The sequence below is a fragment of the Dermochelys coriacea genome, chromosome 1, assembly GCF_009764565.3.
Source record: "Dermochelys coriacea isolate rDerCor1 chromosome 1, rDerCor1.pri.v4, whole genome shotgun sequence".
NCBI classification, from domain to species: Eukaryota; Metazoa; Chordata; order Testudines; family Dermochelyidae; genus Dermochelys; species Dermochelys coriacea.
In genome coordinates this window covers 119,856,507-119,883,494 of record NC_050068.2, presented here as the reverse complement: position 1 = coordinate 119,883,494, position 26,988 = coordinate 119,856,507, and the positions used below count along the sequence as shown (strand labels likewise).

General features: G+C 39.6%; 1 protein-coding gene across 31 annotated transcripts in view; it reads right to left on the bottom strand.

Moving 5' to 3' along the window:
* The window catches only part of INPP4A (inositol polyphosphate-4-phosphatase type I A), a 188,054-nt gene that overhangs the window by 21,942 nt on the left and 139,124 nt on the right, over window positions 1-26,988 (bottom strand). For 9 of the 31 annotated variants that reach the window (XM_043519853.1, XM_043519724.1, XM_038387987.2 and 6 more), the window contains 5 exons: window positions 20,145-20,328; window positions 17,609-17,827; window positions 14,592-14,859; window positions 10,014-10,046; window positions 3,323-3,495 (listed from right to left, as the gene is read on the bottom strand). In XM_043519853.1, coding sequence (XP_043375788.1) covers window positions 3,323-3,495; window positions 10,014-10,046; window positions 14,592-14,859; window positions 17,609-17,827; window positions 20,145-20,328 — 877 coding nt within the window. Of the gene's footprint in view, window positions 1-3,322; window positions 3,496-10,013; window positions 10,047-14,591; window positions 14,860-17,608; window positions 17,828-20,144; window positions 20,329-24,072; window positions 24,091-26,988 lie in introns of all 31 variants that reach the window. The other 22 variants (XM_043520562.1, XM_043520423.1, XM_043490596.1 and 19 more) reach the window with 6 other exon arrangements.

Sequence of the window (26,988 nt, the reverse complement as noted above, 5' to 3'; positions counted from 1 at the left end):
TCAGCTTTCCCTGGTGAATAGGAGGAATGTAAGTATCCATTACCCAAAATTTAAGCTTTAATTTAAAATATTAAGGCACCCAATGATAGCAAATGTGAACCAATACTCAAGACTTCCGAAACTGAACCGAAGAGGAAATATCGATCCGAGTCAGCAGGGAGATTACTCCAGTACCTGTCCTGCTAATAGCTACGCCAAGCTGCAGCTGAGTGAAACCTGACTCCCATCAAGTTTTCATTTCTACTATTCAAAACCCCAAGAGCAACAGTAACACAAACAATAATCATGTTGGTTTCACTCTGCTGTTGTTTGGGAAAGCTAGGAGAAACAGCAGAGACGGTCTCTGGAGCTATTCACAGAAGGAGGAGACCCTGGAAAATGGAAGCCTGAGGAGGAGGAGGGCAGAAGGCACAGAGTAGTCAGGAGGCTATGGGCAAGTCTACACTGCAGTGCTACACTGGCGCAGCTGCACCGCTGTACCACACCTGGTGAAGACACACTATGCCGACAGGAGAGCACTCTCCCATCAGCGTAATTATTACGCCTTAGCGAGAAGAAGCAGCGATGTCAGTGGGAGACGCTCTCCCCCGACATAGCACTGGTGTGGATAGCGGTTAGGTCAATCTAATGTGCATTGATCAGGGGATGTCTTTTTCACACCCGAGTGATGTAAGTTAGATCGACTTACATGGTAGTTTAGACCGGCCCTATCAGGTGCGAGAAAAGAGTGTGAAAGCTCCTTCTGTCTTTCAGCAGACAGACATGTGGGAAGCCCTTCAAATTTATCAGACATCTTCTAGTCAGAGGCAGACAGGAAAGTCTGAGCCCCCAAACAGGGTCCAGGGACAGTACTTGAGTAGAAATCCCAGCACCCTTACCTTTCCAAGTAGCTGGGGTTGGGAGCTGGACTTTTCTCCAGGGAATTACCCTAAAGCCATGTCTACACTGCAGTCAGAGGTGTGACTGCAGCTCAAATACACATACCCACTCTAGCTTAATCTAGCTATCTCACTAAAAATAGCAGCGAAGACACGGCAGCACTGGCTGCAGTGCAATCAACACGAGTGCATGCCCAGGGGACCCAGGAGGGCTTGTAATAGTCCATGAAGCCATGACTTCACTGCTATTTTTAGCTGTGCTAGCTAGGTAGTGCATGTATGCCTGCCTAAACCTTCAACTACGGCATAAACATAGCCTTAGACCTTGTTGGTTCTCTCCTCCTCAAATCCTGTCACTGATATTTGATACATTTTGGAGCCCTGCTTTAAGTAACATATTAAAAATGATATTTGTCAGTTTTGCACTTGATGCAGGCAATCTATTGCAGGTCAGGAAGAAATGTTTTGCTGATCATGTTTTTTTCTCCCTCCACCCCTTCTGTTTGATTGTTTTTTACACAGCAGTGTTTTTGCCTAAATTATAGGGCTGTCAAACGATTAAAAAGATTAATCACACTGTTAAATAATAGAATACCATTTATTTAAATATTTTTGGATGTTTTCTACATTTTCAAATATATTGATTTCAATTACAACACAACACAATACAAAGTGTACAGTGCTCACTTTATATTTATTTTTGATTAAAAGTATTTGCACTGTAAAAAACAAAAGAAACACTTTTTTCAGTTCACCTAATACAAGTACTGTAGTGCAATTACTTTATCATTAAAGTTGAACTTACAAATGTAGAATTTGGAACAAAAAATACTGCATTGAAAAACAAAACAATGTAAAATTTTGGAGTCTGCAAGTCCACTCAGTCCTACATCTTGTTCAGCCAATCGCTTAGACAAACAAGTTTGTTTACATTTGTAGGAAATAATGTTGCCCACTTCTTGTTTACAATGTTACCTGAAAGTGAGAACAAGTGTTCTCATGGCACTGTTCAAGCCAGTATCACAAGATATTTACATGCCAGATGCACTAAAGATTCATATGTCCCTTCATGCTTCAACCACCATTTCAGGGGACATGCATCCATGCTGATGATGGGTTCTGCTTGTTAACCATCCAAAGCAGTGTGGACCAATGTATGCTCATTTTCATTATCTGAGTAGGATGCCACCACCCGAAGGCTGATTTTCTTTTTTGGTGGTTTGGGTTCTGTAGTTTCCACAGCAGAGTATTGCTCTTTTAAGATTTCTGAAAGCATGCTCCATGTCTCGTCCCTCTCAGATTTTGGAAGGCACTTCAGATTCTTAAACCCTGGGTCGAGTGCTGTAGCTATTTTTAGAAATCTCACATTGATACCTTCTTTGTGTTTTGCCAAATCTGCAGTGAAAGTGTTCTTAAAATGAACAACATGTGCTGGGTCATCATCCGAGACTGCTATAACATGAAATATATGCCAGAATGTGGGTGAGAGAGCGCAGGGGACATACAATTCTCTCCCAAGGAGTTCAGTCACAAATTTAATTAACGCATTTTTTTTAAATGAGCGTCATCAGCATGGAAGCATGTCCTCTGGAATGGCGGCCGAAGCATGAAGGGGCATACGAATGGTTAGCATATCAGGCACATAAATATCTTGCAATGCCAGCTACAAAAGTGCCAGGCAAATGCCTGTTCTCACTTTCTGTAAATAAGAAGAGGGCAGCATTATCTCCTGTAAATGTAAACAAACTTGTTGGTCTTAGCGATTGGCTGAACAAGAAGTAGGACTGAGTGGACCTGTAGGCTCTGAAGTTTTACATTGTTTTGTTTTTTGAGTGCAGTTATGTAACCAAAAAATAATCTATATTTGTAAGTTGCATTTTCACGACAAAGAGATTGCACTACAGTACTTGTATGAAGTGAACTGAAAAATACTATTTCTTTTATCATTTTACAGTGCAAATATTTGTAATAAAAATAATATATACACTTTGATTTCAATGACAACACAGAATACAATATATATGAAAATGTAGAAAAACAAACATTTAATAAATTTCAATTGGTATCCTATTGTTTAACAGTGCGATTAAAACTGATTAATCACGATCAATTTTTTTAATCACGAATAATTTTTTTTAGTTAATCGTGTGAATTAACTGATTGACAGCTTTACTAAATTAGCATAATTTTTAAATGAATATACAGGACAGAGATGGCAGACAATTCATTTTATTGGTAGGTACCTATAGGCAGTACTATTTTTCCTATGGCTATAGCCGAACAGCATGATGCACAAGAGGGGAGGCTGCATTTGATTTCTACACTGCTGTTAAGACAGTAAGAATACAAGATCATTATAAGTTCTGACCATATTAGTCTCTCAGACTCCTAGAAAACCCACCACAAGTCTAACTGTAATCATATCAGGCAACTTCCTTGCTTACAGTTTGGCAGAAGACAACATCCCTGCGATATTGAAGGCTCAGGCACAGAGCTATTGTAGGAGCGCTATCTTGCATTAACAAAAAGACCATGGCTTTCTTTGCCTTGTCACTCATCATGGCTACGCAGTCCGTGAGCGTTGTCAGCAAGGGATAAAGAGCTTCACTCCATTCACCTGGTTAAAAAAAATTTTTAAAAAGACATTTTAAATACTTTTATTTTGAAAAAGAAAAAAATGTTCAAGCCATTGTCTTAAGAAACTTTCTGGCTCAATTTAAAGTAGAACACTATTGATAACAGGTATTTAGCATAGTCTAATAGCAGCTTATTTTTCCTGGCTGGCCCATTTATTTCCAATGCTATTGAGTACCATACTGTAATGTGCTTAAAAGAATTGTTATTACAACAGATCAATAAAGAAGGCTCTCCTGTGCAAGGCTGCGGTGGTGGATATTCTTCAGCATATAATAGCTGCCATATTTGCCTGCAAAGAGCAAGGAGCAGAATAACTGATTTATAAAGCACTATGAAAGGGGTGGAAGATAGGAGGAAAGAAAGCCAAACTGTATTCTATGACAGATACACAGTATAGCTAATTGCTACTAAATTTCTTCTGCCCTTTGGTGTCAAAAAGGCTTCTCCTAAATCTGTTTTACCCTTCTGTGGTACTTACATGGCCCCCAGCACCTCACAATCTTCAATGTATTTATCCTCAGAACACCCCTGCGAGATAGGGAAGTCCTATTATCTCCATTGTACAGCAAGACTCAGTGATTTCCCCAAGGTCACCCATGAAGCCAGTGACAGAACAGGGAACGGACCCTAAGATTCCCATGATTCCCATGCTAGTACCCTAACCATTACACCACCCTTCCTCTCTAAAACTCATTTACCATAAGAAGTCCAAGTAGTTCAGTTTTTCCAATATTCTGCTCCTTCTTCCCTCCCCACATCTTAACCATCCTCCAGTTTAAGCCCACTTTCATCATTCTGTAAAAAAAAGTTAATCAGACACTGTGTTGAAACTTTTTCCATAGTCCAAGACAGGGTAGAAAAGTGTTCTGCTTTTGGTCTTTTTTAAAATATAAATTTAAAAAGGGAAAACAGCTATTTAAATCACTTTTATTTTTAACATGCAGTATAGTCCCGAAATGGAAGTCATATCACCACTAGACTGGCCGCACCATACAAGGTGATGTTTTTGCATAATCATGCAAAAACAGGATCACTTCAGGTCTCTGACAGGAAGCTGTCAGGATTTCAATTGAAGTCTATGGTTAAGAGCCAACAACAATACAAGTTTCCCTGATAACCTTCCAAAAAGGGAAGTTATGGAAACTTGCTAACAGAAACATCATAAATGACAAGTCCAGCAGTATTGTGCTTTTAAAACCTCTGCCCTATGCAGGAGACAGAATCTAATAAACTGAATGAAAGGAAGTTATTTGGTTCTGTTCCACTGGATATAATTACCTTACTTTAGTAGCAGGGAAGCTCAGGAGAGCTAACAAAGAATTATAGCTTGTCTTTTATTCTCTATTATACAGTTTTTCCAAAATAATCAAATGCCCTTGTGATGTTGCACTCCATATACTTTATGAAAATATGCTTGGAATGTGAATATAATGTAACTGGAATATGCTTTATGCAAAAGGTCTCTTGTAAAGTATCATTACAAAGCTTATAACCTACTGCATGTGTTCATCCTATTTGTATGTATTTATCATTCTTGTATCTAAAACTAGAAATATGAAGGTCCTATTGTAATTATGAAATATGAACTCTGAGGTCCTATTGTAATTATGCAAAGTGTGGACCATTAATGATGGCTTGGAATCTTGATGGCTCCCATTGACCAGGACAACTGGTTGTAAATGGCTCTGTTTACTTGTAAGCCTTCCTGTGAGCTAGACCAGGAAGAATGTCACCTGGTACTGGAATCCATCTTAAACCCGGTGTTTTTCCATTTAGGAGGAGGGGTGGACAACCAGAGACACAAAAGATTCCCGCCTTGTGCCAAAGCTATAAAAGGGGGTGGAACAGAACAAAGGGGGCTGCCGCTGCAGTCATGAATAAGCTCCTAGTGACCACCTGAGCTGGAACTAACAAGGACTGTACCAGGGGAAAGGATTGGGCCCAGACTAGGAAGGAGTCTAGTCTGTGAAAGAAGCTTATTGGAACATCTCTGAGGGTGAGATTTACCTGTATTCAGTTTCTTAAATGTATTAGGCTTAGACTTGCGTGTTTTGTTTTATTTTGCTTGGTAACTTACTTTGTTCTGTCTGTTATTACTTAAAACCACTTAAATCCTACTTTTTATACTTAATAAAATCACTTTTGTTTATTAGTAAACCCGGAGTAAGTGATTAATCCCCGGGGGAGCAAACAGCTGTGCATCTCTCTATCAGTGTCATGGAGGGAGGACAATTTACGAGTTTACCCTGTATAAGCTTTATACAGAGTAAAATGGATTTATTTGGGGTTTGGATCCCATTGGGAACTGGGTGTCTTGGTGCTGGAGATAGGTGACCTGCTGAATGATTTTCAGTTAAAGCCTGCAGCTTTGGGGGCATGGTTCAGACCTGGGTCTGTGCTGCAGCAGAATAGTGTGTCTGGCTCAACACGGCAGGGTTCTGAAGTCCCAAGCCATCAGGGAAAACGGGCTTCGAGGTAATTTCAGCACATCAGGTAACAGTCCCAAGGGGGTCTCTGTGACCGAAGCTATCACAGCCCTAACCTGGAACTATGAACCCTCAGAAAGCAAAATACAGATGATTTTAAAGAAAATATTTCTCATTATTTTCTTTAAAGAGCTTTGTATGAAAAGGATAAAAAGAATGGAAAATATCTTCTAGAATGTAGCCATTCCAACACATGGCAATATTTAACTTTTTAAATAATCCAAGGGGAGTTAAAATTCAAAATTATTATATGTCTGTCAACAAATCCATTTAAAAAACATGGATACCTGTTTTAATCAAACTGTAAATCAGAAGCATTACAAAAAGAGAATTCACAAAGATAATGCAATTCTTGGATTTTTTTCCCAAGGTTCAGCTGTCATGTAACGTAAGCTCTCATGGCTCAGTGGGAGTGCGCTAACCTTTGCTCTATTGGTATATTTTATTTATGGTTTGGAACATCAATACTGAAATTCAAATCCTGTCATTTAACAGTGTGACATTGCTTTTCCCTCTAATTTGAGAGGAGAGATGCCACACATGTAAATTAAAGAAATCTGACAGTGGCAGCAGCAACCGACTATAAACAAAGAAGAAAGGAATAATAACTGACAGATTCACATCAGAATTGGATAGCCACTGGCAGTTTTAAAATAAATGGCCTTTAGTACTCATATATACACTTTCCTCAATCAGGTTTTTGTTTGTGTTTTCTTTAACAATATTCTTAACCGGATTTTATTGTTGGAACTATACACTCTATAAAACAAAAGATTTTGAAACACTGTCAGGTACTTTAATTCTGTTGTGACAACACAATACACTTGAGCTCTGCTCTTACATTTTATGAAATCACCAGAACACTTTAATGGCAATACATACTCTATGGGATAATTAACAGGATGGCTTGCCCCTGAAGGGCTGGAGGGTTGAGGCCAACCAATTCTGATTATTAAGGGGCCACACCTGGGTATGGATCAGGTGATTTCCCTAGAAAGAGCAGCAGGAGGCTGCAGTGATGTGCAGATGCTCAGGGAGATCACAGATGGCTATGAGTGAGGAGACTTCAGCAGGGAGTCCTGGAACGCGAGACTGAGGCTCCAAGCAGGAGAGGCCTGGGAATGAGCTAAAAGCGGGTAACATGGATGGATTTTGTTTTGGTGCTGTGAGTTTTACTTTTTAGTTTATTTTATCTGAATAAACCCAGATTCCAAGAAAGGGTTTGTGAATGGACAAAAAGGATGTGTGGAGTCTAAGAAGGCCCATGAGCATGATCCCAGGACACAACGGGGCTCTCAGGAGGCGCCCATTCTGGTGAAAGGCAAATCCATAGCTAGGATAAATTAGCATAGCTCCACTGAAAATAAATGGAGGTGTGGATGGGAGTGAGAGGGGCAATTATGCTGATTTACAGCAGCTGAAGATCTGGTCAAAAAAGTTCAAAGTTGCCATTTGTTTATTTTGTTTATAAATACCCCCCTTTTATCAAAGTTTCTAATTTATGTTAAAAAGTTGCTTCAGACTGAAGGCCAAATCTCAGAGTCCCCACTAAGAGACAGTACCCATGGAAGTCAATGACAGTCTTGCTTGGTAAAGGATGTCAGGATTTGGCTCCATATGTCTTCTCTATTTATTGCTATTAGGAAGCCAGGAGGAAGGCCTAAATGTGAGACACCTCCAGGGACATTTTGCTTTCCATAGGGAAATAATGAGATAAAAAGAATGAGATAAAAGAAATAATGAGATAAAAAGAATGCAGCCAAGGCAGAAAAAACACTGCATATGGGAGGAAGAGAAAGAGCTTCTATAGGTGAGAGGCTGTGATGATGGGACATGGAGCACAAAAATTAGCTACTGAAAATGACCTATCAAGACATATTAGCTCCTCTCAGGACTACTGCATGCAAGCCTTATTGCTTTTGTCCCTGGAAAGTCTATTTAAGTTAATGTGCACACACAGAGGCGTACTGGGAGAAAGGGGTATGTGTGTGTAGTTTATATCTTCCTTTTCGACAGCAAAAAAAGAATAGAGCAATAAAGGCAGGATCATATATCAAAGAATTGGGCACCTAACGCTGCACTTTAACTCTGGTGAAAGCTGCAGATACTCAGCAGCTCTGAAAACCGGATTATTCATTCATTCATTCAAACTGACCTAAGCGTTTAGCCCCTGATTCAGCACAGCAGGGCTCAAGTCCATCCATATTCAATAATATATTTAAGCATGCCTTCAAGTCCCACTGACTCCAATGAGAGTTAGGTACATGCTTAAGTACTTTTCTGAATTGGGTATGTCTACACTACAAAATTAAGTTGACCTAATTTATGTTGGCAGCCAGCCATTGCAATAATTACATCGTTTGTGCATGTCTACACTTTGCTCCTTGTGTCCTCACCAGGAGTGCCTGCACCAATTGAACCATCAGTGTAAGGCATGGTAGGATGGCTTTTGAAAGCCAGCAACAGTTGATGTAAGCAATTCAGTAACTACACTGACCTAACTACATCAACGTTGACTCTATGCCTCTTGTGGAGATGGAGTTAAGTCAATGCAGTGGGTGAGCTACATTGGTGGGAGCGAAATTTTAATGTAGATGCTTGCAGAGTTGGGTCGATGTAAGCTGCCCTGCATTGACCTAACTCTGTAGTGTGCACAAGGGCTTAGTTACACAAGTTTAGGTACCCCATTTTCAATATGATGGCCCTAACTGATTTGCTTTAATTTATTCCTCTGTAAAAAGTGGATACTTCTCACCTACCTACCTTATGGGCGTGTTACAAGATAGTAATACTACTACTACAACTGTTTGTATTGCACTTTGAAGATTAAAATCACTGTATCTTGTCTACAACAGGGACTAAGGATACACATACACAGTGTATAACAGAGGAGAATTTTTACATACTCTAGCTATGATGCAAAGAGATGAAAGTTAGATCAGTTTGGGGGTCAGTTTAAAGGACATGGTTTTAATTTCTTGAAGATTTCATTTGGCCCACAGGATGTGACTGCTGTGTCAGTTCAGAAATCAAATTTCTGTCCCACTCCAAAACTGATCTCCAATAGAAGAGAGAAATCACAGTAGTTTAATATGAGACAGAGGCAACATTTAAGCAGAATAATTTAGAGATTGTGAATAAACTCTGTGGTGTTGTGAGGAGGAGAGGTAGACAATGAAATCCAACTCTTTCAAATTTGTGTTCTGAACGTTAAGTTTGCAATGGCCTACAATGTTGTGGCACACCCACAAAGCAATTACTTACCCTCTATCATCCAATCAGATTGCTCCATTTCCTACTGCCCATTCAGAATACTAAATTTAACACCCAATAAATGGCATTATCTAAAGTCCATTGAAATCAATAATCACATTACAATTGATATCCAGGGCCTTTGGAACAGGTCCTATGTTAGCACTTCTCAAATCAATTTACTAGAACTTGTCAACTAGAGAAATTAAAGGTAATGTCACTGAACATTTCTCATCTATCAACATATAAAGCAGTAGTTCTCCAACTTTTGTACTGGTGACCCCTTTCACATAGGAAGCCTCTGAGTGCAACCCCCCTTATCAATTAAAACCACTTTTTTTATATATTTAACACCATTATAAATGCTGGAGGCAAAATAGGGTTTGGGTGGAGACTGACAGCTTGAGACCCGCCATGTAATAACCTCGCGACCCCGTTTGAGAACACTTGATATAAAGCTACCAGACTCTACAGTGAGCCTGTTCCACTTCTCCTTAGGAAATAATAACCTATCAGATTTCATGGTGAGAAGTATGAGTTTATAGAAGTTAAGTGATACTTGTAGCTATATTTACTTCCATGTCTTCCTCCTACCATGTTTTTATTTGGTAAAAAGGGGCTGATTGGGGAAAAACAACACTTTTCCTTGCACGTCTTTCCAATGCAGTATTAGATAACACATCAGCAAAACACTTGTTCCATTATTAAATACAAACAAAAATTGCAATTTGCAGAAGCCATGAATGGAAAACGCACATACCTGGGCTGGACTCTTCAGGAGGGGGGCTGCAATCTGCACAGAAATGGAGGTGCAACATGCATGATTAAGGAGCAGCAACACAGTCTCAACATAAGCAACTCAAATGCTCAGTACAGGGTTCTCAAACATTTTCCACAGAGCGGACCACAACTTAACAGAGATATTACCTCATGGACTACCTCTCCTCCCAGTGTGATTATGTGGACCACCTCTCCCCACTACTCATGATCACATAACCACCAACTACAGCAACTGCTTCCCTAATATTATTTTCCCCTGTAAACATTTTTAGCTGCTTTTAAAATTTGATTTGGCAGTTGAAAAGAGGGAGGAGAAGCCAGTACCATGAGACCAGCTTTTTGTGGACCATCAGCAAGTGTTCCAAAGAACACCAATCCATGGATCATAGTTTGAGAACCACTGGCTCAGTGCAACTGTAGAATAAGCTTGCAGTAAGGCAGCTAAAACAGAACAGCAAAAGACCAGCAATAAATTTAAAGTACCAGAGCAGTTAACAGAAAGTGACATTAATGCACTCAGAAGGCGGCAATAATTAGAATCACTACTCTGCTATTTCATAATATTTAGTTTGTATTGTACAATTTATAAATCTGTTCACTCTGACCAGTACTGGGCGTATATCAAAGGCCCAAACGCACTCCACTCTGAAGCTTGTGGGAGTTTTGCACTGCGTTCAATGGGAGGATTGAGCACTCAGAAAGGAATATAGTCAAAGTTTAATAACCCAAGTCACAACGTGACCTGAAATATTCAATATTAGTTTAGTAGATTAACAAAACTGAAACTTGTGTCATGTTTATATCAAGAATTATTCGTCAAGGAAGCAAATAATAGAGAAAAATAAATTCAATAGTAGTCCTGGGGACTACCATCTGAGGTAGAAGGATTACTTTGGATAAACAAAACATGCATAACATTCAGTAAAGATTTTAGCAGAGCAAAAAAATCAGGTTTTTAAAGTGAATATCTGAGTCTATTGAACATTTTATTTCTAAAATATTTCTTAGGCTTTCTGGATAAGTCTCTCTTTTCACTGTTTCAGACAATGTTTCCCTTCACAACAGTTCACCCTTAGAATAAGCATGGAAAATACTTTCAACAGTGCTTTACTATGCCACTTTCACCAAATTTAGAACTGTTTGGGTGGGGGGTTTTTTTTGGTTTCTTTAATACCGAATTATTATTAATCTCTAACCAATGGTCATGGTTAAATAAATTAAATAAGTTTACCACAAATGTACTTATAGAAAGTAGGGTATTTCTATTTTGGATGCATATCAGTCAAGGAAATGTGATGCTTCTGAGGGCTTATCTTCACATACAGCACTACTGTAGTTCTGTATGTGAAGATGCTCCTATGCCAAAGAGAGAGTTTCTCCTGTCAGCGTAGTTAATCCACCTACCTGAGAGAAGGTATCTGTGTCAATGGGCAAAGCCTCCCGTCTGAGCTTGCTTAAGCCTGTTGATTCATCAGAGGCAATTTACCGGCAGGTCTTCTGATAGGCCCTACGCCGTTCAGCCAATCCACAGGCGAACACCCACCCAGGTGATTCCAAGGCAGATATATAAGCTCCTAAGGGAAGCAGTTTCTCTAATCTGCTCAAAGTCGCTACCTGACTGGGAGTGCTCCCATAGTCAGTAGTTTCAACAGACTGCTCCTGTTCCAGCTGTGCCTCATTCCATGCTAGTCAGCCTCTATTCCAGCCTGCACTGTAGCCTGACGCCTAGCAACTCTAACAGGAAGAATTTTAAAGGTGCCATAGTCCTAAATTTTGCGTGTGAGCCTCTCTCAGGCTCACTGCACTATCCTTAATATTAGTTGTGGGAAACTGCTTCTGACATCCAGAAAAAAAAACCAGCGATGCATGGCTTGAAAATGTAAAAAGAACAGGTGAAATCCTAGTCCCACTGAAATCAATGGTAATATTGACTTCAGTAGGGCCACAGTTTCAACCAATATCAGGAACCATTTCCCTACCAGGAACTTCTAGGGTCCAATCCTGCTCCCACAAAAGTGAAAGGGAATTAGCAACTGACTTTGATGGGTTCATGATCAGGCGCTTTGTTTGCAGTGGCTTCCAATTCATTTCTGGTACAATTCAAGTAGTTGTTTTTGAACAACTATGGATCAGCTGGGGTCCAGGCTACTTCAGAAACTGCTTCTCTCCTCATAATCTTATAGCTGGGATGAATACTCAGTTTGACAGATTTGTACAACTGGAAGACAGGGGCAGGGCATTCCTGGTAGAGTGCCCACAACTCTGAAACTTGCTGTACTCCTTATGTAATTGTTGTTCTGATGCTCAAATAGTTGAAGCAGGAAGAAAATACTCAAACAATTCTAATATGATAGCTTATTAATACAAAATACCCAGAAATGCAGAATATTCTCAAACCCCCTTGGCAATTTAAAACATTCATCAAATCATATGTAATGGACATTCAATTCTATACTATATGCTGTTAAAAAGTTAATTTTTAATACAAATGTTTAGTTTTTAAGTTAACATCTCTTACTGTGCTAAAATATTAATAGTTGAATGAACATGAAGTCACAGGCATGCAAAATAGTGGAAGGAAGAGCCATGAAATACCACAGAGTATGAAACATGGAAATGTTCAAAACTCAAATGACCTTTTCTAAGACTTAACACTGCTTGATCTGTTCTATGAAAATGACTATCATGAAAACTGTTTTAAAAAAAATCAAGACATAAAAATAAAGTCATTTTGAAATTTCATGCAGAGGTAGGAAATTTGTAAACCTAAAATGGAGCTTAAAAGTAGGATTAGTTTAAGAATTTCTCTCACTCACATGCTTAACACATTATTTATTTACAATATATTTAGCACCAGGTGAACCTATAGTTTTGATAATCTTATTTTGTTTACAGCTGCACTAGCAGGAGAATGGACTACAATGATCTTTTCTTTCTTACGTTTTATGCTTGTACTATAAAATCCAACTGATTAATTACTTTGATACCACATATTACCGTAACTTTGCTTAAATGCCTGAGCCAATTTTAAGGCAACCTTACCATGCAAACCAACAGTTACTTTTAAATAGCTGCATACATTATTTTCAGTCAGTTTATACATGCTAATATACAGATAAACTCTCAGTTACAACTTAAGGCTGATCAAACTGCCATTTAACTCACTGAAAAGGCAATATGATTGGGCCCTATACTATAACTGCCCCAGACAATCACATTGGTGGCAAGGGGAGAAAACTTGCCAGGAGCCCCTCCTTCCCTCATGCTTCCTAATGGGACAAAACCATCAATTGGAGCACAGCAGGGGTACTACTAGCACTACTGACAGCCACAACTGGCCAGTAAATCTGTTGGGGTAGGGGGTGCCTGGAGAATTGCACTAATGGAAAGATGAGAGGGAGCGCACACTACCCATTTCCAAAACGTGTTGCAGAGGCCACGAGTAAGTGTGCTTTGCCCTTCTCTATCCCTCAGGGCCCCGGAAAGCATTTTGCCTGTTCTACCATTTTACAAATTGGTGAACTGGCACCTGAAGAGATTACAGACAAACTGTTCCAACAAAGGTGCCTGTATGTAGGGACCTAAATGCATATTTAGCCACGTAGGTCAAAGTAGCTTAATTTTCAAATTCTCATTGACTTCAGTGGGAACTACAACTTGGGCACTTTTGAAATTCAGACCACTTTGACTTAGGTACCTAAGTACAGATTTAACTGCCTCACTTCAAGGCATCCAGACTTAAAAAAATAAGCATAAGTGACCTGCCCAAGGCTATACAGCAAATCAGCAGCAGAGCCAGATTCAGAATTCAGGAGTTCCTGGTTCCTAGTCATATGCTCAGTCCACTACACGCTGCTGCCCTTCATAAATAAATGGTAGGAACAAGAGCATGTTATCCTTGGTCATCACCAGGTCACCTCATTCACCTGAGAAATACTCATTCACTTGATGAGCAGATCAGTACGAGGATAAATATCTTACACATCTTAAAAACCCAATGCAACTATCTGTTCTTAACTCACTCTTCTGGAGCCTCTTACCCAGCAGTACTTCCCTTCCACCTTTCCTGAACTCTCATTTGGCATTACACTCTGGCAGCTCAGCTCCATTCATCAGCATTGTATTACTGCATGGGCCACTTTCATGTTTTATTTTATCTTTTAAAAGGTACACTGGAATAGCCCTGATGCAGCAGACAAGCTGATGCCAAGAGAAAAAATAATAAGGTATTGGCATAACTGTCACAGCCTGACCCATATGCTGAGTATATCAGGCTATGATGTTTCCCAGATTCATTCTATTCATCTGAAATCTGGAACCGCAGCTCTCAAAACACCAAGGGTGAAATTCTGACCCCACTGGAGTCAATGGGAGTTTTGCCATTGATTTCAGCAGGGCCAGGATTTCACTTCAAAGGTTAGCAACTCCACACTCACCCAGGCCCTGTTGTCTGGTATCTTGTTTATTTAAAAAAAAAAATCAGAATTTGACATAAAAGATGTATTAAAAGGTTTAGAAATATGCCAACATACAGCAAAGCAGTGTCTGTCATACGCACTTGTGTTTCTGTGAGAATGGCATGCAGAGGATGATATGGTTGTAGATGGTGGTGAGGATGATGAAGGTGAGGATGAGTTCTCATCTAAGCCTTTTGGATTTATCCAGTAGGCACGAGTATCCCGATTACCTTTCTTACTAGTACAGCTGATGTCACACTGGAAAACATCTTCACAGCTATCACTGTGCAAACGCTCTTTCTGGAGAAGTTTGTCCACTCTCTGAATAATGCACTCCAGACTTTTGTCAACATTCAACCAAACTTTTTCCTTCAAAGAAAAATGTCCCCTTTTCAATTAAGAAGATCCCAACATTAGATAACAAGTACATCTGCAAAAAAGAGATACTTTGCATGCTGTGGTTCTAGACAAAATTGCTTATGAAAGTTTGCGCTTTGCCATTGCATTTCTACATACATACTCCATATGTATCTACATCAGTTAAAGTGACATCCAAATGTTAAACTGCAGAGCTGTGTGATAAATTTGTCATACAATTCTGACTCTCTTAAGCCATCTGCCCACTAACCCATTTCCCCGGTTATTATTTCAACTTCAAATGCACATTTTTTTTAAACCATCAACCTAACAGGGAAAATGTTTCCTCCTCCTTCAGCCAAATGTGTAATTTTCTTCTCAAAAAGTTATACCTGCCTGAGGTCCAGAATGGATAAAGTTTAGTCTGGGCCAGTGACAGCTTTTCTATCCCTAAAAAAATGTTACTTTAAATTCCAGTGCTCTGTGTTCTTGCATAACTAGAAATGGAACTTAGTACCACTGGAAAGGGAAGTCCCCAGCGTCCCAATGGAACCCATCATTCACTTCTAGCTTTAAAATGGCTAGAGAGAGCTTACTTTAAAGCCAATGAAGTGAGCTGTAGCTCACGAAAGCTTATGCTCTAATAAATTTGTTAGTCTCTAAGGTGCCACAAGTACTCCTTTTCTTTTTGCGAATACAGACTAACACGGCTGCTACTCTGAAACCTTTAAAGCCATGCTATTTTTAGGTACAAAAAGACTAATTTTAGTTCATTTTAGAGGGTTTTTTGGTGTCTCCCTTTTGAACCCTGCATAGTTTGACTCATTGGCTAAAATTTTCAAAAGTGGCCTCTAATTTTGGTGCCCAAATTGACACCCCTTAGGCCTGTTTTTCAAAAGTGCAGAACACACATCTGCAACTTCAGCTGAAGTCCATGAGATCTGTGGGTAACCAGTCATTTGAAAAAATCAGCCTCTAGGTCTCCCAAGCCTGGAACCTAGAAACTGAGACTTCCAAAGTCACAGGCTACTTCTAAAAAAGTTAGCCTAAGTAACTAAGGTATCTGAATTTACAGCTGAAGGGATACAAAAATAGTTCCAACAACAAATTTTAAAACTAAGACATTCTTAAAAGATTTTCCTGTAACAGAGGCTATGATATAAAGATTTTATTGGCATCCATTTGGGATGACCTATAAAACACAGTTATGAGTAATGTGGCCATCCAGACTCATACTGATAAAACCTTTATACCACAGTATCAAGTATTTTTATATGTAGCTGGTGTGTCTATTTACACACACACACACACACACTACATATGTGAATATAAAAATACATGATATTGTGGGATAAAAGTTCTATAATTATATACACACATACATACACACTATTATTGCAGAATGTAAAATCAATAAGCCATCAGATACAGATGGGAAAGTTTACATCATTGTTAGCTCTGAAATGAATTTTGACATTATTTCTTTTCCTCCTGTATTTCATAGGGTTAATCACAATTCTAATCAATTACAACAGTTTTAATAAAGACTGCATTCACTTCTGTTTCACTACACTGTTCGGACAGCTCAATTCTCATTTAAATTGGCAACATTAGATGGAAAGTTATTTAATTCTTGGTGTGACCTGTTTTAAAAGGCAGCTAATAATTAAAACAGAAAGACACCTCACTTAAATATTTAGATTAAAAAAACAAGGAAAGCCTTTAAAAAGCTGTTTTTCAGAATTAATATCTAAGCGTATATTGCAAGAATTCTATTTCTTTTTCTTTTTTGGCTGCATATGGAGATTGATAAAGGGACACCCTGCACAATGTTTCTTAATTGTTTCTTTAAAAAGAATATTTAATTAACTTTCAATATAGAACTGACTGCAGTACAGCCAGGTGGCCCAAGTGACTGAGGGCAGGTCTGCACTTAAAATGCTGCATTGATGCAGCTGCGTCACTGTAGCGCTTAAGTGAAGATGCTTCTACACCAATGGGAGAGAATTCTCCTGTTGGCATAGTTAATCCACTTCCCCGAGATGCAATAGCTATGTCAGTGGGAGAAGACGTCAACATATCACCATCTACACGGGGTGGGGTTAGGTCGGTATAACTTAATTGCTCGGGGGTATTGATATTTCACATCCCTGAGCAACATAGTTATACCAACATAGGTCTGTAATGTAGACTTGATCTGACTCTGCTATTATGCAAGAAACTCAGGCTAATTTTTCAGTGCCTGCTTCTGCTCCTGCTGCTCAAAGGGCAGACAGAGAGAGGACAGAAGGAGCACTTCAAGACACTTATCAGTGACCCCTTTGGGCAACTAACATGTCTACCTACAAGGACTACAGTGGCATAGCAGTGGCACCATACCCCATAGTGTGGATGCAGTTTAGAGTAATGGAAGGCATTATTCCATTGCTGTAGGAACCCCACCTCCCTAAGCTACAGTAGCTAGGTTGAGCGAAGCATTCTATCATCAACCTAATTGCATCAACACTTAAAATATAGGTTGGCACACTGGGGTGTGGATTTTTAACACCCCTGAGTGCCATAGCTATGTCAACCTACATTTTAAGTGTAGACCAGGCCTAAAACATGCAGTGATGTGCTCCAAAATAAGACTTGTAGATATCGGTGACCTGTAGCTAGTAGCTACATTCTAAGAGGCATAGGGCTAGGGAATAAAGGGATACTAAAAGGGAAAAAAGGAGATGACATCAGCAGACCTCATCCCTCCATTCAGCAAACCTACCCATTCCTCTTCATGCCAATCCACCTGCAGAGAAGATCGGCTATTTCTTCCTGTCCATCTTGCCACAAGGGTGTCTTGATCATTCCTTAGCATCACTTGTTCCCCCTCTCCAGAGGTTGGAGATGCCTTTGAGGCTATATAATCTGGCCTTGCAGCATTTAATCCATGTATTGAATTTGCCAATAACTTGCAATCACAGACAGTGACAAGCTGCCGCGTCTAAAAATTATAGAAAACAAAATTTGAAAGCATTTTCACTTTTAAATCCTTATCTACATTCTTATTTTTTCATTAAAAAAAACTACCCTCATTTTGAGTTTGTGCTGCTTATTTTACAGCAGGGCCTTAAAAGGATGTATAGGAAGCAAAAATGTGCAGTGTAATTTTCAAAAATGTGTACTGACATTTTAGGACTACACATGCTGAATATTTAACAAATACCTACAGTTCCTAGTGCCTCTACCTAGGACGAGCACTTCATTTTCTGTTAAGTGAAACAGTCTTTAAATAAAAAAAAAAAAACCCACAACACACCTCAGGCACCTTTCTACAGTCCACAGAAATTGGTCTCCTCTGATATGGCAATGTTCCATTTAGTTTAATATCCTGTCTCAGTCAATGGCTAATATTACATGCTTCAGAGGAAGGCATGAAACATCCACCTCACTGTGCAATACTGTATCCTGGGCGGAATTTCTTCCTTATTCTGGCAAATGATTTACGCAAGCCCTGAGGACTGCTGACCTACCTTTCTCCTAGATAACATAACTTCAGATACTATTCTTGTTCACCTATTTAAAAAACACCTTACTAAACTATGTGCCTTAATATCCAGCAGCAGAGAATCCACAGGTCAGATATACACTATGTACAAGTATTTTCTTCTGTATATTTTTAACTTTAATTTCATCACATACATTCTTGCATTATGAGAAAGTATACAGGCACCGCAAGTGGGTATACAGTAAACTGACTATCGAATGCATTCTCTGTCATAGAGTACTGCTTATTTATTAGCTATGCTTTCTTAGAACTCAGATTACTACAACAAAAGAGCTCTATAAAACTGCACTTGTCTTTGTGAAGAAGTTTCATTCTGATTGCCTGTTCAGTCCATTAATATTGAGTGGAGTGTAGCCCAGGGGGCTAGTTTACCTCTATTATATTCACTACTTTGCATTATATTCAGCTTTATTATATTCAGCAGTAATGCAAGAAACCTACAGGCTTGTATCCTGTAAGTCATTGGCTTCAGCAGTTAGCATGAGGCTTGAGGCCTATGACCTTTGGCATAGATAAACATAAGTAATTCATAAGTTTTGGAGAATTTGAAGTAGAGTGTAGGGGGGAATCTTGTCCATGATGACATCAGCCAACCACAGAAAATGAAGCGATACCAGCTTCTGGTTGGAACATCTGACCACAAGAGTGCCATGACAACGACTTGATGCATATGATAATGGAGCGAAATCATAAATGCACTGACCTATAGAAGGACACCTTTCCATTGGTAAGGGAAGGAAATACAAATGAGGAAGAGGGGAGAAACCACTACTGAATATGCATTAGACATGGTAACATCAGTGTAACATATTATAAAAGTGGCATCCCAAGGACAGTAGGGGTAGAGAGAGATGTAGCCCTTGGGAGGGGCCAGAATAATGGCCGCTGATGAAGATGAGGAAGGGGACAGTGACGAGGAAGATAATGGCTAACATTTCAGGTTGTTCTGAAAGGGATGGTGAGAGTATGGATGTTCAGATGTACTTTCTGTATTATCTCCATCTACCTTACTAAGTTAGAGTGTTTGACTTTGCTAAATGTATTAATAAATTATTTACTTGTAAATATAAAAGAATCCTTATAGTGTGAGTGTTGCACCTGTGCACATCGGGGTTCCCAACTATATAATAATTTAAATAATACCGGGCCTGATCTTGGGACAAGAACCTGTCAACTCTCAAAGTGATAACTGGGGATTTTTATTCATAATCTATAGATCAGGCTACAGGAGTCAGGTATTAATTGAACAGCATCACTACAATTTGCCCCAAGTTCATGTCATTATTATACAAATGAAACGATAACAAATACTCCTTGTGGTGTTCCGGTTTCTTCAAGTTCCAATTGCATGATAGCTTATTCAGAAATGAGCTCAACAAACCAATCAGTGGTTATAGAGACATGAGTATGAAAGTGAATTCAGGATTTTCATCTCTGGGATGTTGTGACTGGACATGTGGTGGAGGTGATACTTTAAACTTGAGGAAGGAAGTCAGTAGGTATCACTCTTCTTTCTCGGTCCTCACTACTCCATCCATAGGAGGTGGAGGCAAGAGTGAGTGGAAGAGAAGAGAAAACCTGAATAAATGGTCGCAAATTCAAAAATCCCATCTGGATTTATCTTCCAATTGGGGCTGGGTGGGGCCACAAGAGAGACCATTTCTGGATTTTTCAGGGAGCTCACAAAAAAAGGGGTGCTTCAGAACGTGTCTCACTTCACTTTTATCAATGATTTTGTTTGTTCTTCTCATACCTTATCTGCCAAAATGGCAAGTGATCTTTCAAGGCCATTAGCTGATCTATCCTTGGCAGCTCTCGAGAGCCTTTCGGCATAGTAACTGACTTGAGTTTTCAGGGTGTTGATTTGTGCAATAATCTCCTTTGCTCTAATAATGTCCTGTGGTATGTATATTATAGACTGGGAGCTTGTTGAAGTGCTGAAAAAGAAGAAAAAATTTAAATACAATATATCAGAAGGTATAAACACTCTAGTCACACTTCTTCATGTCGAAAAAGGAATCGCAAACAACAAAATTTACCTAAGCTAACAATTAATCGTGGAAGACCAACTGGACAATTAAACAGCAGCAACACTTATACCTGAGCACCTCTGTATTTAATGAAAACATTCAGATGCAAAATTACTAATGCTAAATGACTGTGCTCACAGATCACATACAGGAGGGACAATTTTCTGAGGAGAATGTGCATGACAAATTTTGTCAGCAGTGACAGAACCAGTTTCCTTAGGTTGCTTGCTCCACTCTCTCTTCCCAAAATGCAGACACTTTACACAGTTACACCTGATATCTCCTTGCCAGGTTAGGAATTTTAGCCTTGTCTGCACACAACTATATCACTCTAACTAAACCAGCAGAGTTAAAGCTGTACAACCCACCCTACTGTGGACACAGTTACATTGATATCATAGTACTTACACCAGTTTAGCTTATTCCCAGATGAGAAGGAGAATAGACTACGCCAGTAAAATGCATCTTTATATCAGTGTAACTGCATCCACATTAGGTTTGACCCATTATAACTATTTCGGGGGGGAAAGCCACACCCCGAACTGAAATAGTTATACCAGTAGAAAGTCTCTAATCATGAAACTCGGGCTATGGAGCTATAAAATTGCAATGTAGACATTCAGGCTCAGGCTGGAGCTTGGGGTCTAAGATCTCGTGGGGCTTCAGTCTGAGCCATACATCTCCACTGCAATTTTATAACCCTGCAGTCAGAGTCAGCTGACGTACCAGCATGCAGATGTTTTATTGCCTGTCTCTCTGCTCAGGGTGTGACAAGCATGCTTTCCTATTCTGGATGAAGTGACAAGTCAGACATGCCTAAACTGGCACACGATAAATTATTTCTCCTCCGCCTCCCTTTTTCCTGTCATTAATTGCTTCATTGTAGCCATTAGACATAAAAGTACCTATTGTTAGTGTAAATGCCAGCTGTTTGGTGGACAAAGCCATGCTTAGCATATCAGAGAGCCTAATTTCCCAGGTACAATTGCCTCAAATCACACTCTCTGAGTCTGAATTCTTTTGCTTTGGGGGAAGGGTGGGGGGGAGTTAAGCCACTGATGGGGAATATATTTTAATTTGTATAAACTTTTGCAAGGAAACTTGAGGAATGTATATTCTATTTCTGGGGGAATTCTGCACCACTGCACATGTGCATAATTAATGTGCCATACATATTTTAACGTTTTTTGTGTGCAGAAAATAGCTTCTGCCAGAATGTTGTTGTAGTTCTGCCTTTTTCCCACCGGGGGGCGATGTGGTGATAGAACAGAACAGCTGCTCCCAGCCAGATAGAGAAGAGAAAAAGCCTGCAGTGCCTTCTTCACAGTGCCTGTTGGGCCAGGTCAGGAGACAGGGTATATGGGGAGGCAGACAGCCCAGGGCTGCTGGGGAGTCAGACAGGGACTCACAAGAGTTACTTGGGGAGGACAGACTGCAGCAGGAACTGAATGGGAGTGCAGGTACAAAGCCACATGGGGACAGGTGCAGGGGCACATGAGGGAAGGCAGAGTGCAGCACAGAGATACATAGGGAGAGGGGGAGGGGTGCAGAGACACATGGGAGCAGAGGAGGGGTGCAGAGACATGTGGAGATGGGGAAGTGGATGTCTGAGTTGGGGTGCAGGGACATGTGTGGACAGGAGATGCAGGGACACATGGTGATGGGGCAGATGTGCCAGACTGAATGGGAGAGGCTGGGGTCAGCCAGGGTCTACATGGAGGAAGTTCCCTAACAATCTCTTCCCCACCCCACCCCAAAAAACCTGTTCCCTACTTTTCCCACCTGTACCCAACAACCCTCCAAGTTCACACCCAGGCTCCTTCCCAGCAATTACTTCCCTCTCTCTGAGCTCCTCCGTTACCCCTGACTTCCCCAAGCCTTTGCACTACTTCTGAGCGGTATGGGAAATATGGTTCTGTATTGTAGTTTAAATGAATTATTACTCAGAGTTGTGAATTAATATGCCTAGTAAGGAATATATTTGTCAAACATTTCCTGAATCTTTTTTGTTGTCTGTACTGTTACAGACATACTTGCTGACAGGTATTTTGAAATAATTACCAAAATAATTGAAACTGGTGTGACTGTACTGTGTTGTTTTGACAAATAAAATATGCAGAATTTTAGAGAATTTTAAAAAGAAAAAGGAATACTTGTGGCACCTTAGACTAACAAATTTATTTGAGCATAAGCTCTCGTGAGCTACAGCTCACTTCATCGGATGCATTCGGTAATATAGTACGCAGAATTTTTAATTTTTTGGTGTCAGAATTCCCCCAGGAGTAATATTCACTTTTACAGAGTGCTCATGAGATAATGCAGGAGCCTCTCATGGGGCACACTTAAAAAGCAATTGTCCTAGAAGCCAATCTGAAGGCATTTTCATAGATAAATAGATTTTAAGGCCAGAATGGACCATTATGATTATCCAGTCTGACCTTCTTTAAAAGGATAAGTATCATGTTTGAAGGACGTAAAGCAGACGTAACCCCTGAAACTGGCATCATTCTATGTTCCTCTGGTCACACACCTTTCTACAGGGAACAGAAGGACATCTGATCCCCTACACTCCTATCCATACATGAAACAGATCTCCTTTTTAAGGACTTTTACTGCATACTGATTCAGCCTACTCCATGGTGTCCAGTGTTATTGTTGACAATTCCTCTGAGAAATTTCTTTCCACTATAGAAGGGTTAACATGCAGAAAGATGATGTATTTGGCAGGAAGGCCATGCAGCATGTTCAGATTAGATTCTTACTAAAAAATAAATACATTTCCCTGGGATGGTCAGAGGAAAGAAACTATTATGGCATGAAGTTCACACGTATTCATTTTCCAATCTGCAATCACTCTTTCAAATGAACAGCTGTCATTCTGCATAAGTAAGCTATATTATATGCTTAATAGATCCTTATCCTTAAATTTTTTAAAAAAAGAACACACAAGCTGCACATCACTAGATGTGTAAAGTTATAAATAAACAATTTGCATTCTGTGGTGCTTTCAGAAGACACATATGGTCTAATATGTGGACCTGATCCAAAACCCACCACAGACAATGAGAGAGTCTTTCTATTGATTTCAATGGGCTTCAGATCAGGCCATAAGAAGTACGGTCATAATAATCAGCAAATCAACTCCAAGTACTTTAAGGGGAAAAAACTGCACATGGGTTAGGAACATGTGTATAAGTGTAGAGATAAATTTCAAAAATATAAACCAGGCCCATTATATCATCATAAAGGCTTAAAGTTATGTGTTATCTCATCCAGTAGAAGTGAAAAGTTCAAAAACTGTTTTGTGTAGCTGTCTCTCTTCCCCTCTGTTATCTATTTTTCTTTGGAAATAACAGAGGAACAGATGAACACATCGTATTATTCTAATTTGCAAAATCTCCTGACTTCATAAAAATCAGAGACAGGTATGAAGTTAGCTGTTCATTACAAAATAAAAGTTGCAGTTGGAAGGACAAATTCATTCATATATCATGTTCTACTAAGCAGCTACAGACATTAAAAGCACAATTAATGGTGTTATGATGCACAACATTAAAAAAATCTGCACACTTTAAAATATACCAATGTTTGCCCCATCCCAAAAGAAAAAAAAAAACTCTCTCCACAAACTCTCAGAAACAGAAAACTCACCAACATTCCTCATAACTGCTAAAAAAACAAAACCAAAATAAAATTAGCAGATTGTTTGCAAATATTGAAAGCAGAAAACAAAGCAAAGTAAGTTTGGGAAAATGTTTTAAATTGCTTAATATTTTCAAAAAGGCATGTGCATATGATTAAACTTGTAAGCAAAATATACATATACTGCTGAATCACAGGAAAACGTGTTTTATTTGCTCTGGGTGCTGTAAGTGTACAAGGAACACTCTTGCCAATAAGTGACAAAAATAAAAGTCATCTGTACATAACACTGAAAATGAAAAAAATGGCACTAAATTCTACTATACTGGTTTGTATAGCAGCAAAGAAGTTCACACAAAAAGGACTTCTAACTACTACTCGTTGTTTCTATCTATTAATAGTGGATTCTGTTCTCCCCTTTAGAGCACATCATCCCTAAAAATGTTAATGAGATCTGTATGTAAACAAGGAGAGATTAGACTCTCAATACATTTTATTTAGTTACCAAAACATGCTCTACAGATTTTAATATAACATGTGATAAGGCATCCAAATGATGGGATCTTGCTATTGACAATCTCTTGGCCTAATGACATTCAGAGATTCATACAATTTAAGGCCAGAAGGGACCATTATGAGTATCTAGCCTTATCTCCTATATAATACAGTCCAAATAGAACTAACACTCACTACAGAAACTGACTCTGGCTGATTGACTACCCAGTCTTACACCTGAGATACAGTATTTTTTGCATTTACCAAAGTGTTACTGATTTCTTTTACTTATCACAATATTTCTGGCTTCTTTCTCCAAAGATGAAACCCTGGTGCTTTTTTTAGGAACTATTTTATGGTTCTAATTTTATACATTAGGTTTATGATGTGATGCCTGAATTACACATATAGGTCAAACCCCTTTGAGTCAATGCATTTTGGTTTTCCAAGTTCCAGGACATCTCATTTTTCATTCTGCTTGCAAGGCCCCAAACAATCAGAGTAAGAAATGCTCCAAGACAGTGATGTCTGGTTAAGCGGTGAGGATAAAATGCAATAAGCATACTTGATTTTCTATGCTTCTGATCAAATATATTTTAAGATTATCTTGGTAAGTACAGTATTTGTCCCTGCTCATTTTTATATGATTTGGAGATCGTCTCAAGCCTTATTACAAAAGTACTCTAAATTAATATTGTAATAGGAGATATCCAATAGACTGAATAAGGAAACTTAGGTCCAACAGAGAAAGAGCCTGTAATTTGTGCTATCTTCCGGCAAATGATATTGCCGACAGGAAAGTTACTCTTCGACATAGGATCAGAAGACCTGCAACTTTGTGAAGGCTCAGAAGAAAAATGCAGGATGGAAATGGAGGTTTTGAATAGATTTGGTAGAAAAAAAGACATCAGTGGTTTAGGTGCTTAGATAAGTCAGTGATGAGGGCCCTGTAAGTAACTAAGTAAACAGATACAATGCTTCTGAGGGCAGATTTTGGTATCAACAACAACAAAAAGTTTAGCCTAGCCTATTGGATTTATAATCTTTGCTAATACCATCCTGGAACATCCTGTATGTCAGACGTACTTATAGGAGGGAGTTGTTATACTGGTCTCAATACTGTACCATTACGTGTACTAGTCTGACTCTAAGGTTTCAACTGGCACTGCAAGTAGCCCTATCCATTACTAAAATTAGTGCCACTGATGGTACAATTCATTAGCCTCCAAAAATACTGAATTGAGGTTGGTGTCCAGATCATCCCCTCTCTCTGCACCTTCCCACCAGCTCTGACTCCAAGGCAGGCTGCATTCCCAGATTCTTGAAGCTGCACTACTAAAGTCTCCCCTTGGCTGCAGCTGCTCCTGTAGCCCCCAAAGAGGGGTTCTACAGTAAAGATAATGCAGCCCAGAGTCCAATTATCTTTCTCTTGTAAGCTCCTTGGGTATGTCTACATTGCAGCTGGGAGTGCACCTCCCAGCCTGGGTAGAAAGCCACATGCTAGTTCTACTCAAGCTAGCAGGCTAAAAATAGCAGTGTGGACACTGCAGCACTGGCAATGGCATGGTCTAGCTGCCCCACCTCCTGAGTCCTTTTATTCAGGTGGCTAGCCTGTGCCACTCTCTACGCTGCAACATTCACACCTCTATTTATAAAGTGCTAGCCCAAGCAGAACTGGCACAGGTCTGTCACCTGGGCTGCAAGAGCATGCTTCCTGCTGCCAAGTAGAGATACCCCTTGTAGCCTGAAGGGAAATCGTGTGTCCCTTTCTCTTCAGCACACCTGGCCTTCTCAATTTCTGCCTCAGCTTGCAGTGTGAATGGCTAACCTCCCAGAAAAGCCATGGTGAGATCCGAAGCAGGGGGCACAGCATCACAGAGGTGAATGATCCCTCCTGCAGGGTAGAAAGGGGGAGATCAGTGTACAGTGGGGTCCTCTCTAGGCATGCATCTAGGGGGCACATTCTGGCCTAGTATTTTTACTTTAATATGGATGGAGAACAATTAGTAACTACACAGCAGCAAAAAAACCTGGGGCAATATAGAGAAACCTGGAGCAACTGGCCCCATAACTAAATCCAAGTTGTTAATAAGAAACTTGCATTTGAGGCACTGCTGCCGCCTCTTAGGGAAAGTAGAACAAGTCAACTGATCCTCTCTTTGCATAGAATTCTGAAGCTCTAGGGGAAGGATCGGAGGTGGACGACTCCAGCATAGAATGGGTGTCTAAGCATGTTGTGGTTTTAGGAAATTAGTAAGAGATAGAAGCTAAGAAATTACTTTTTCCAACTTCTGTCTGACTTCAGAAGGTAAATTAGAGTCATGCTAATCTCAGTTCTTCAGTTAACACTAGAGTCACAAATTAGGATATAGCCCAAGACAAAATTTACTTTGATTTGGAAAATGCTTCCCAGATGTGCTGAGGAAGCAA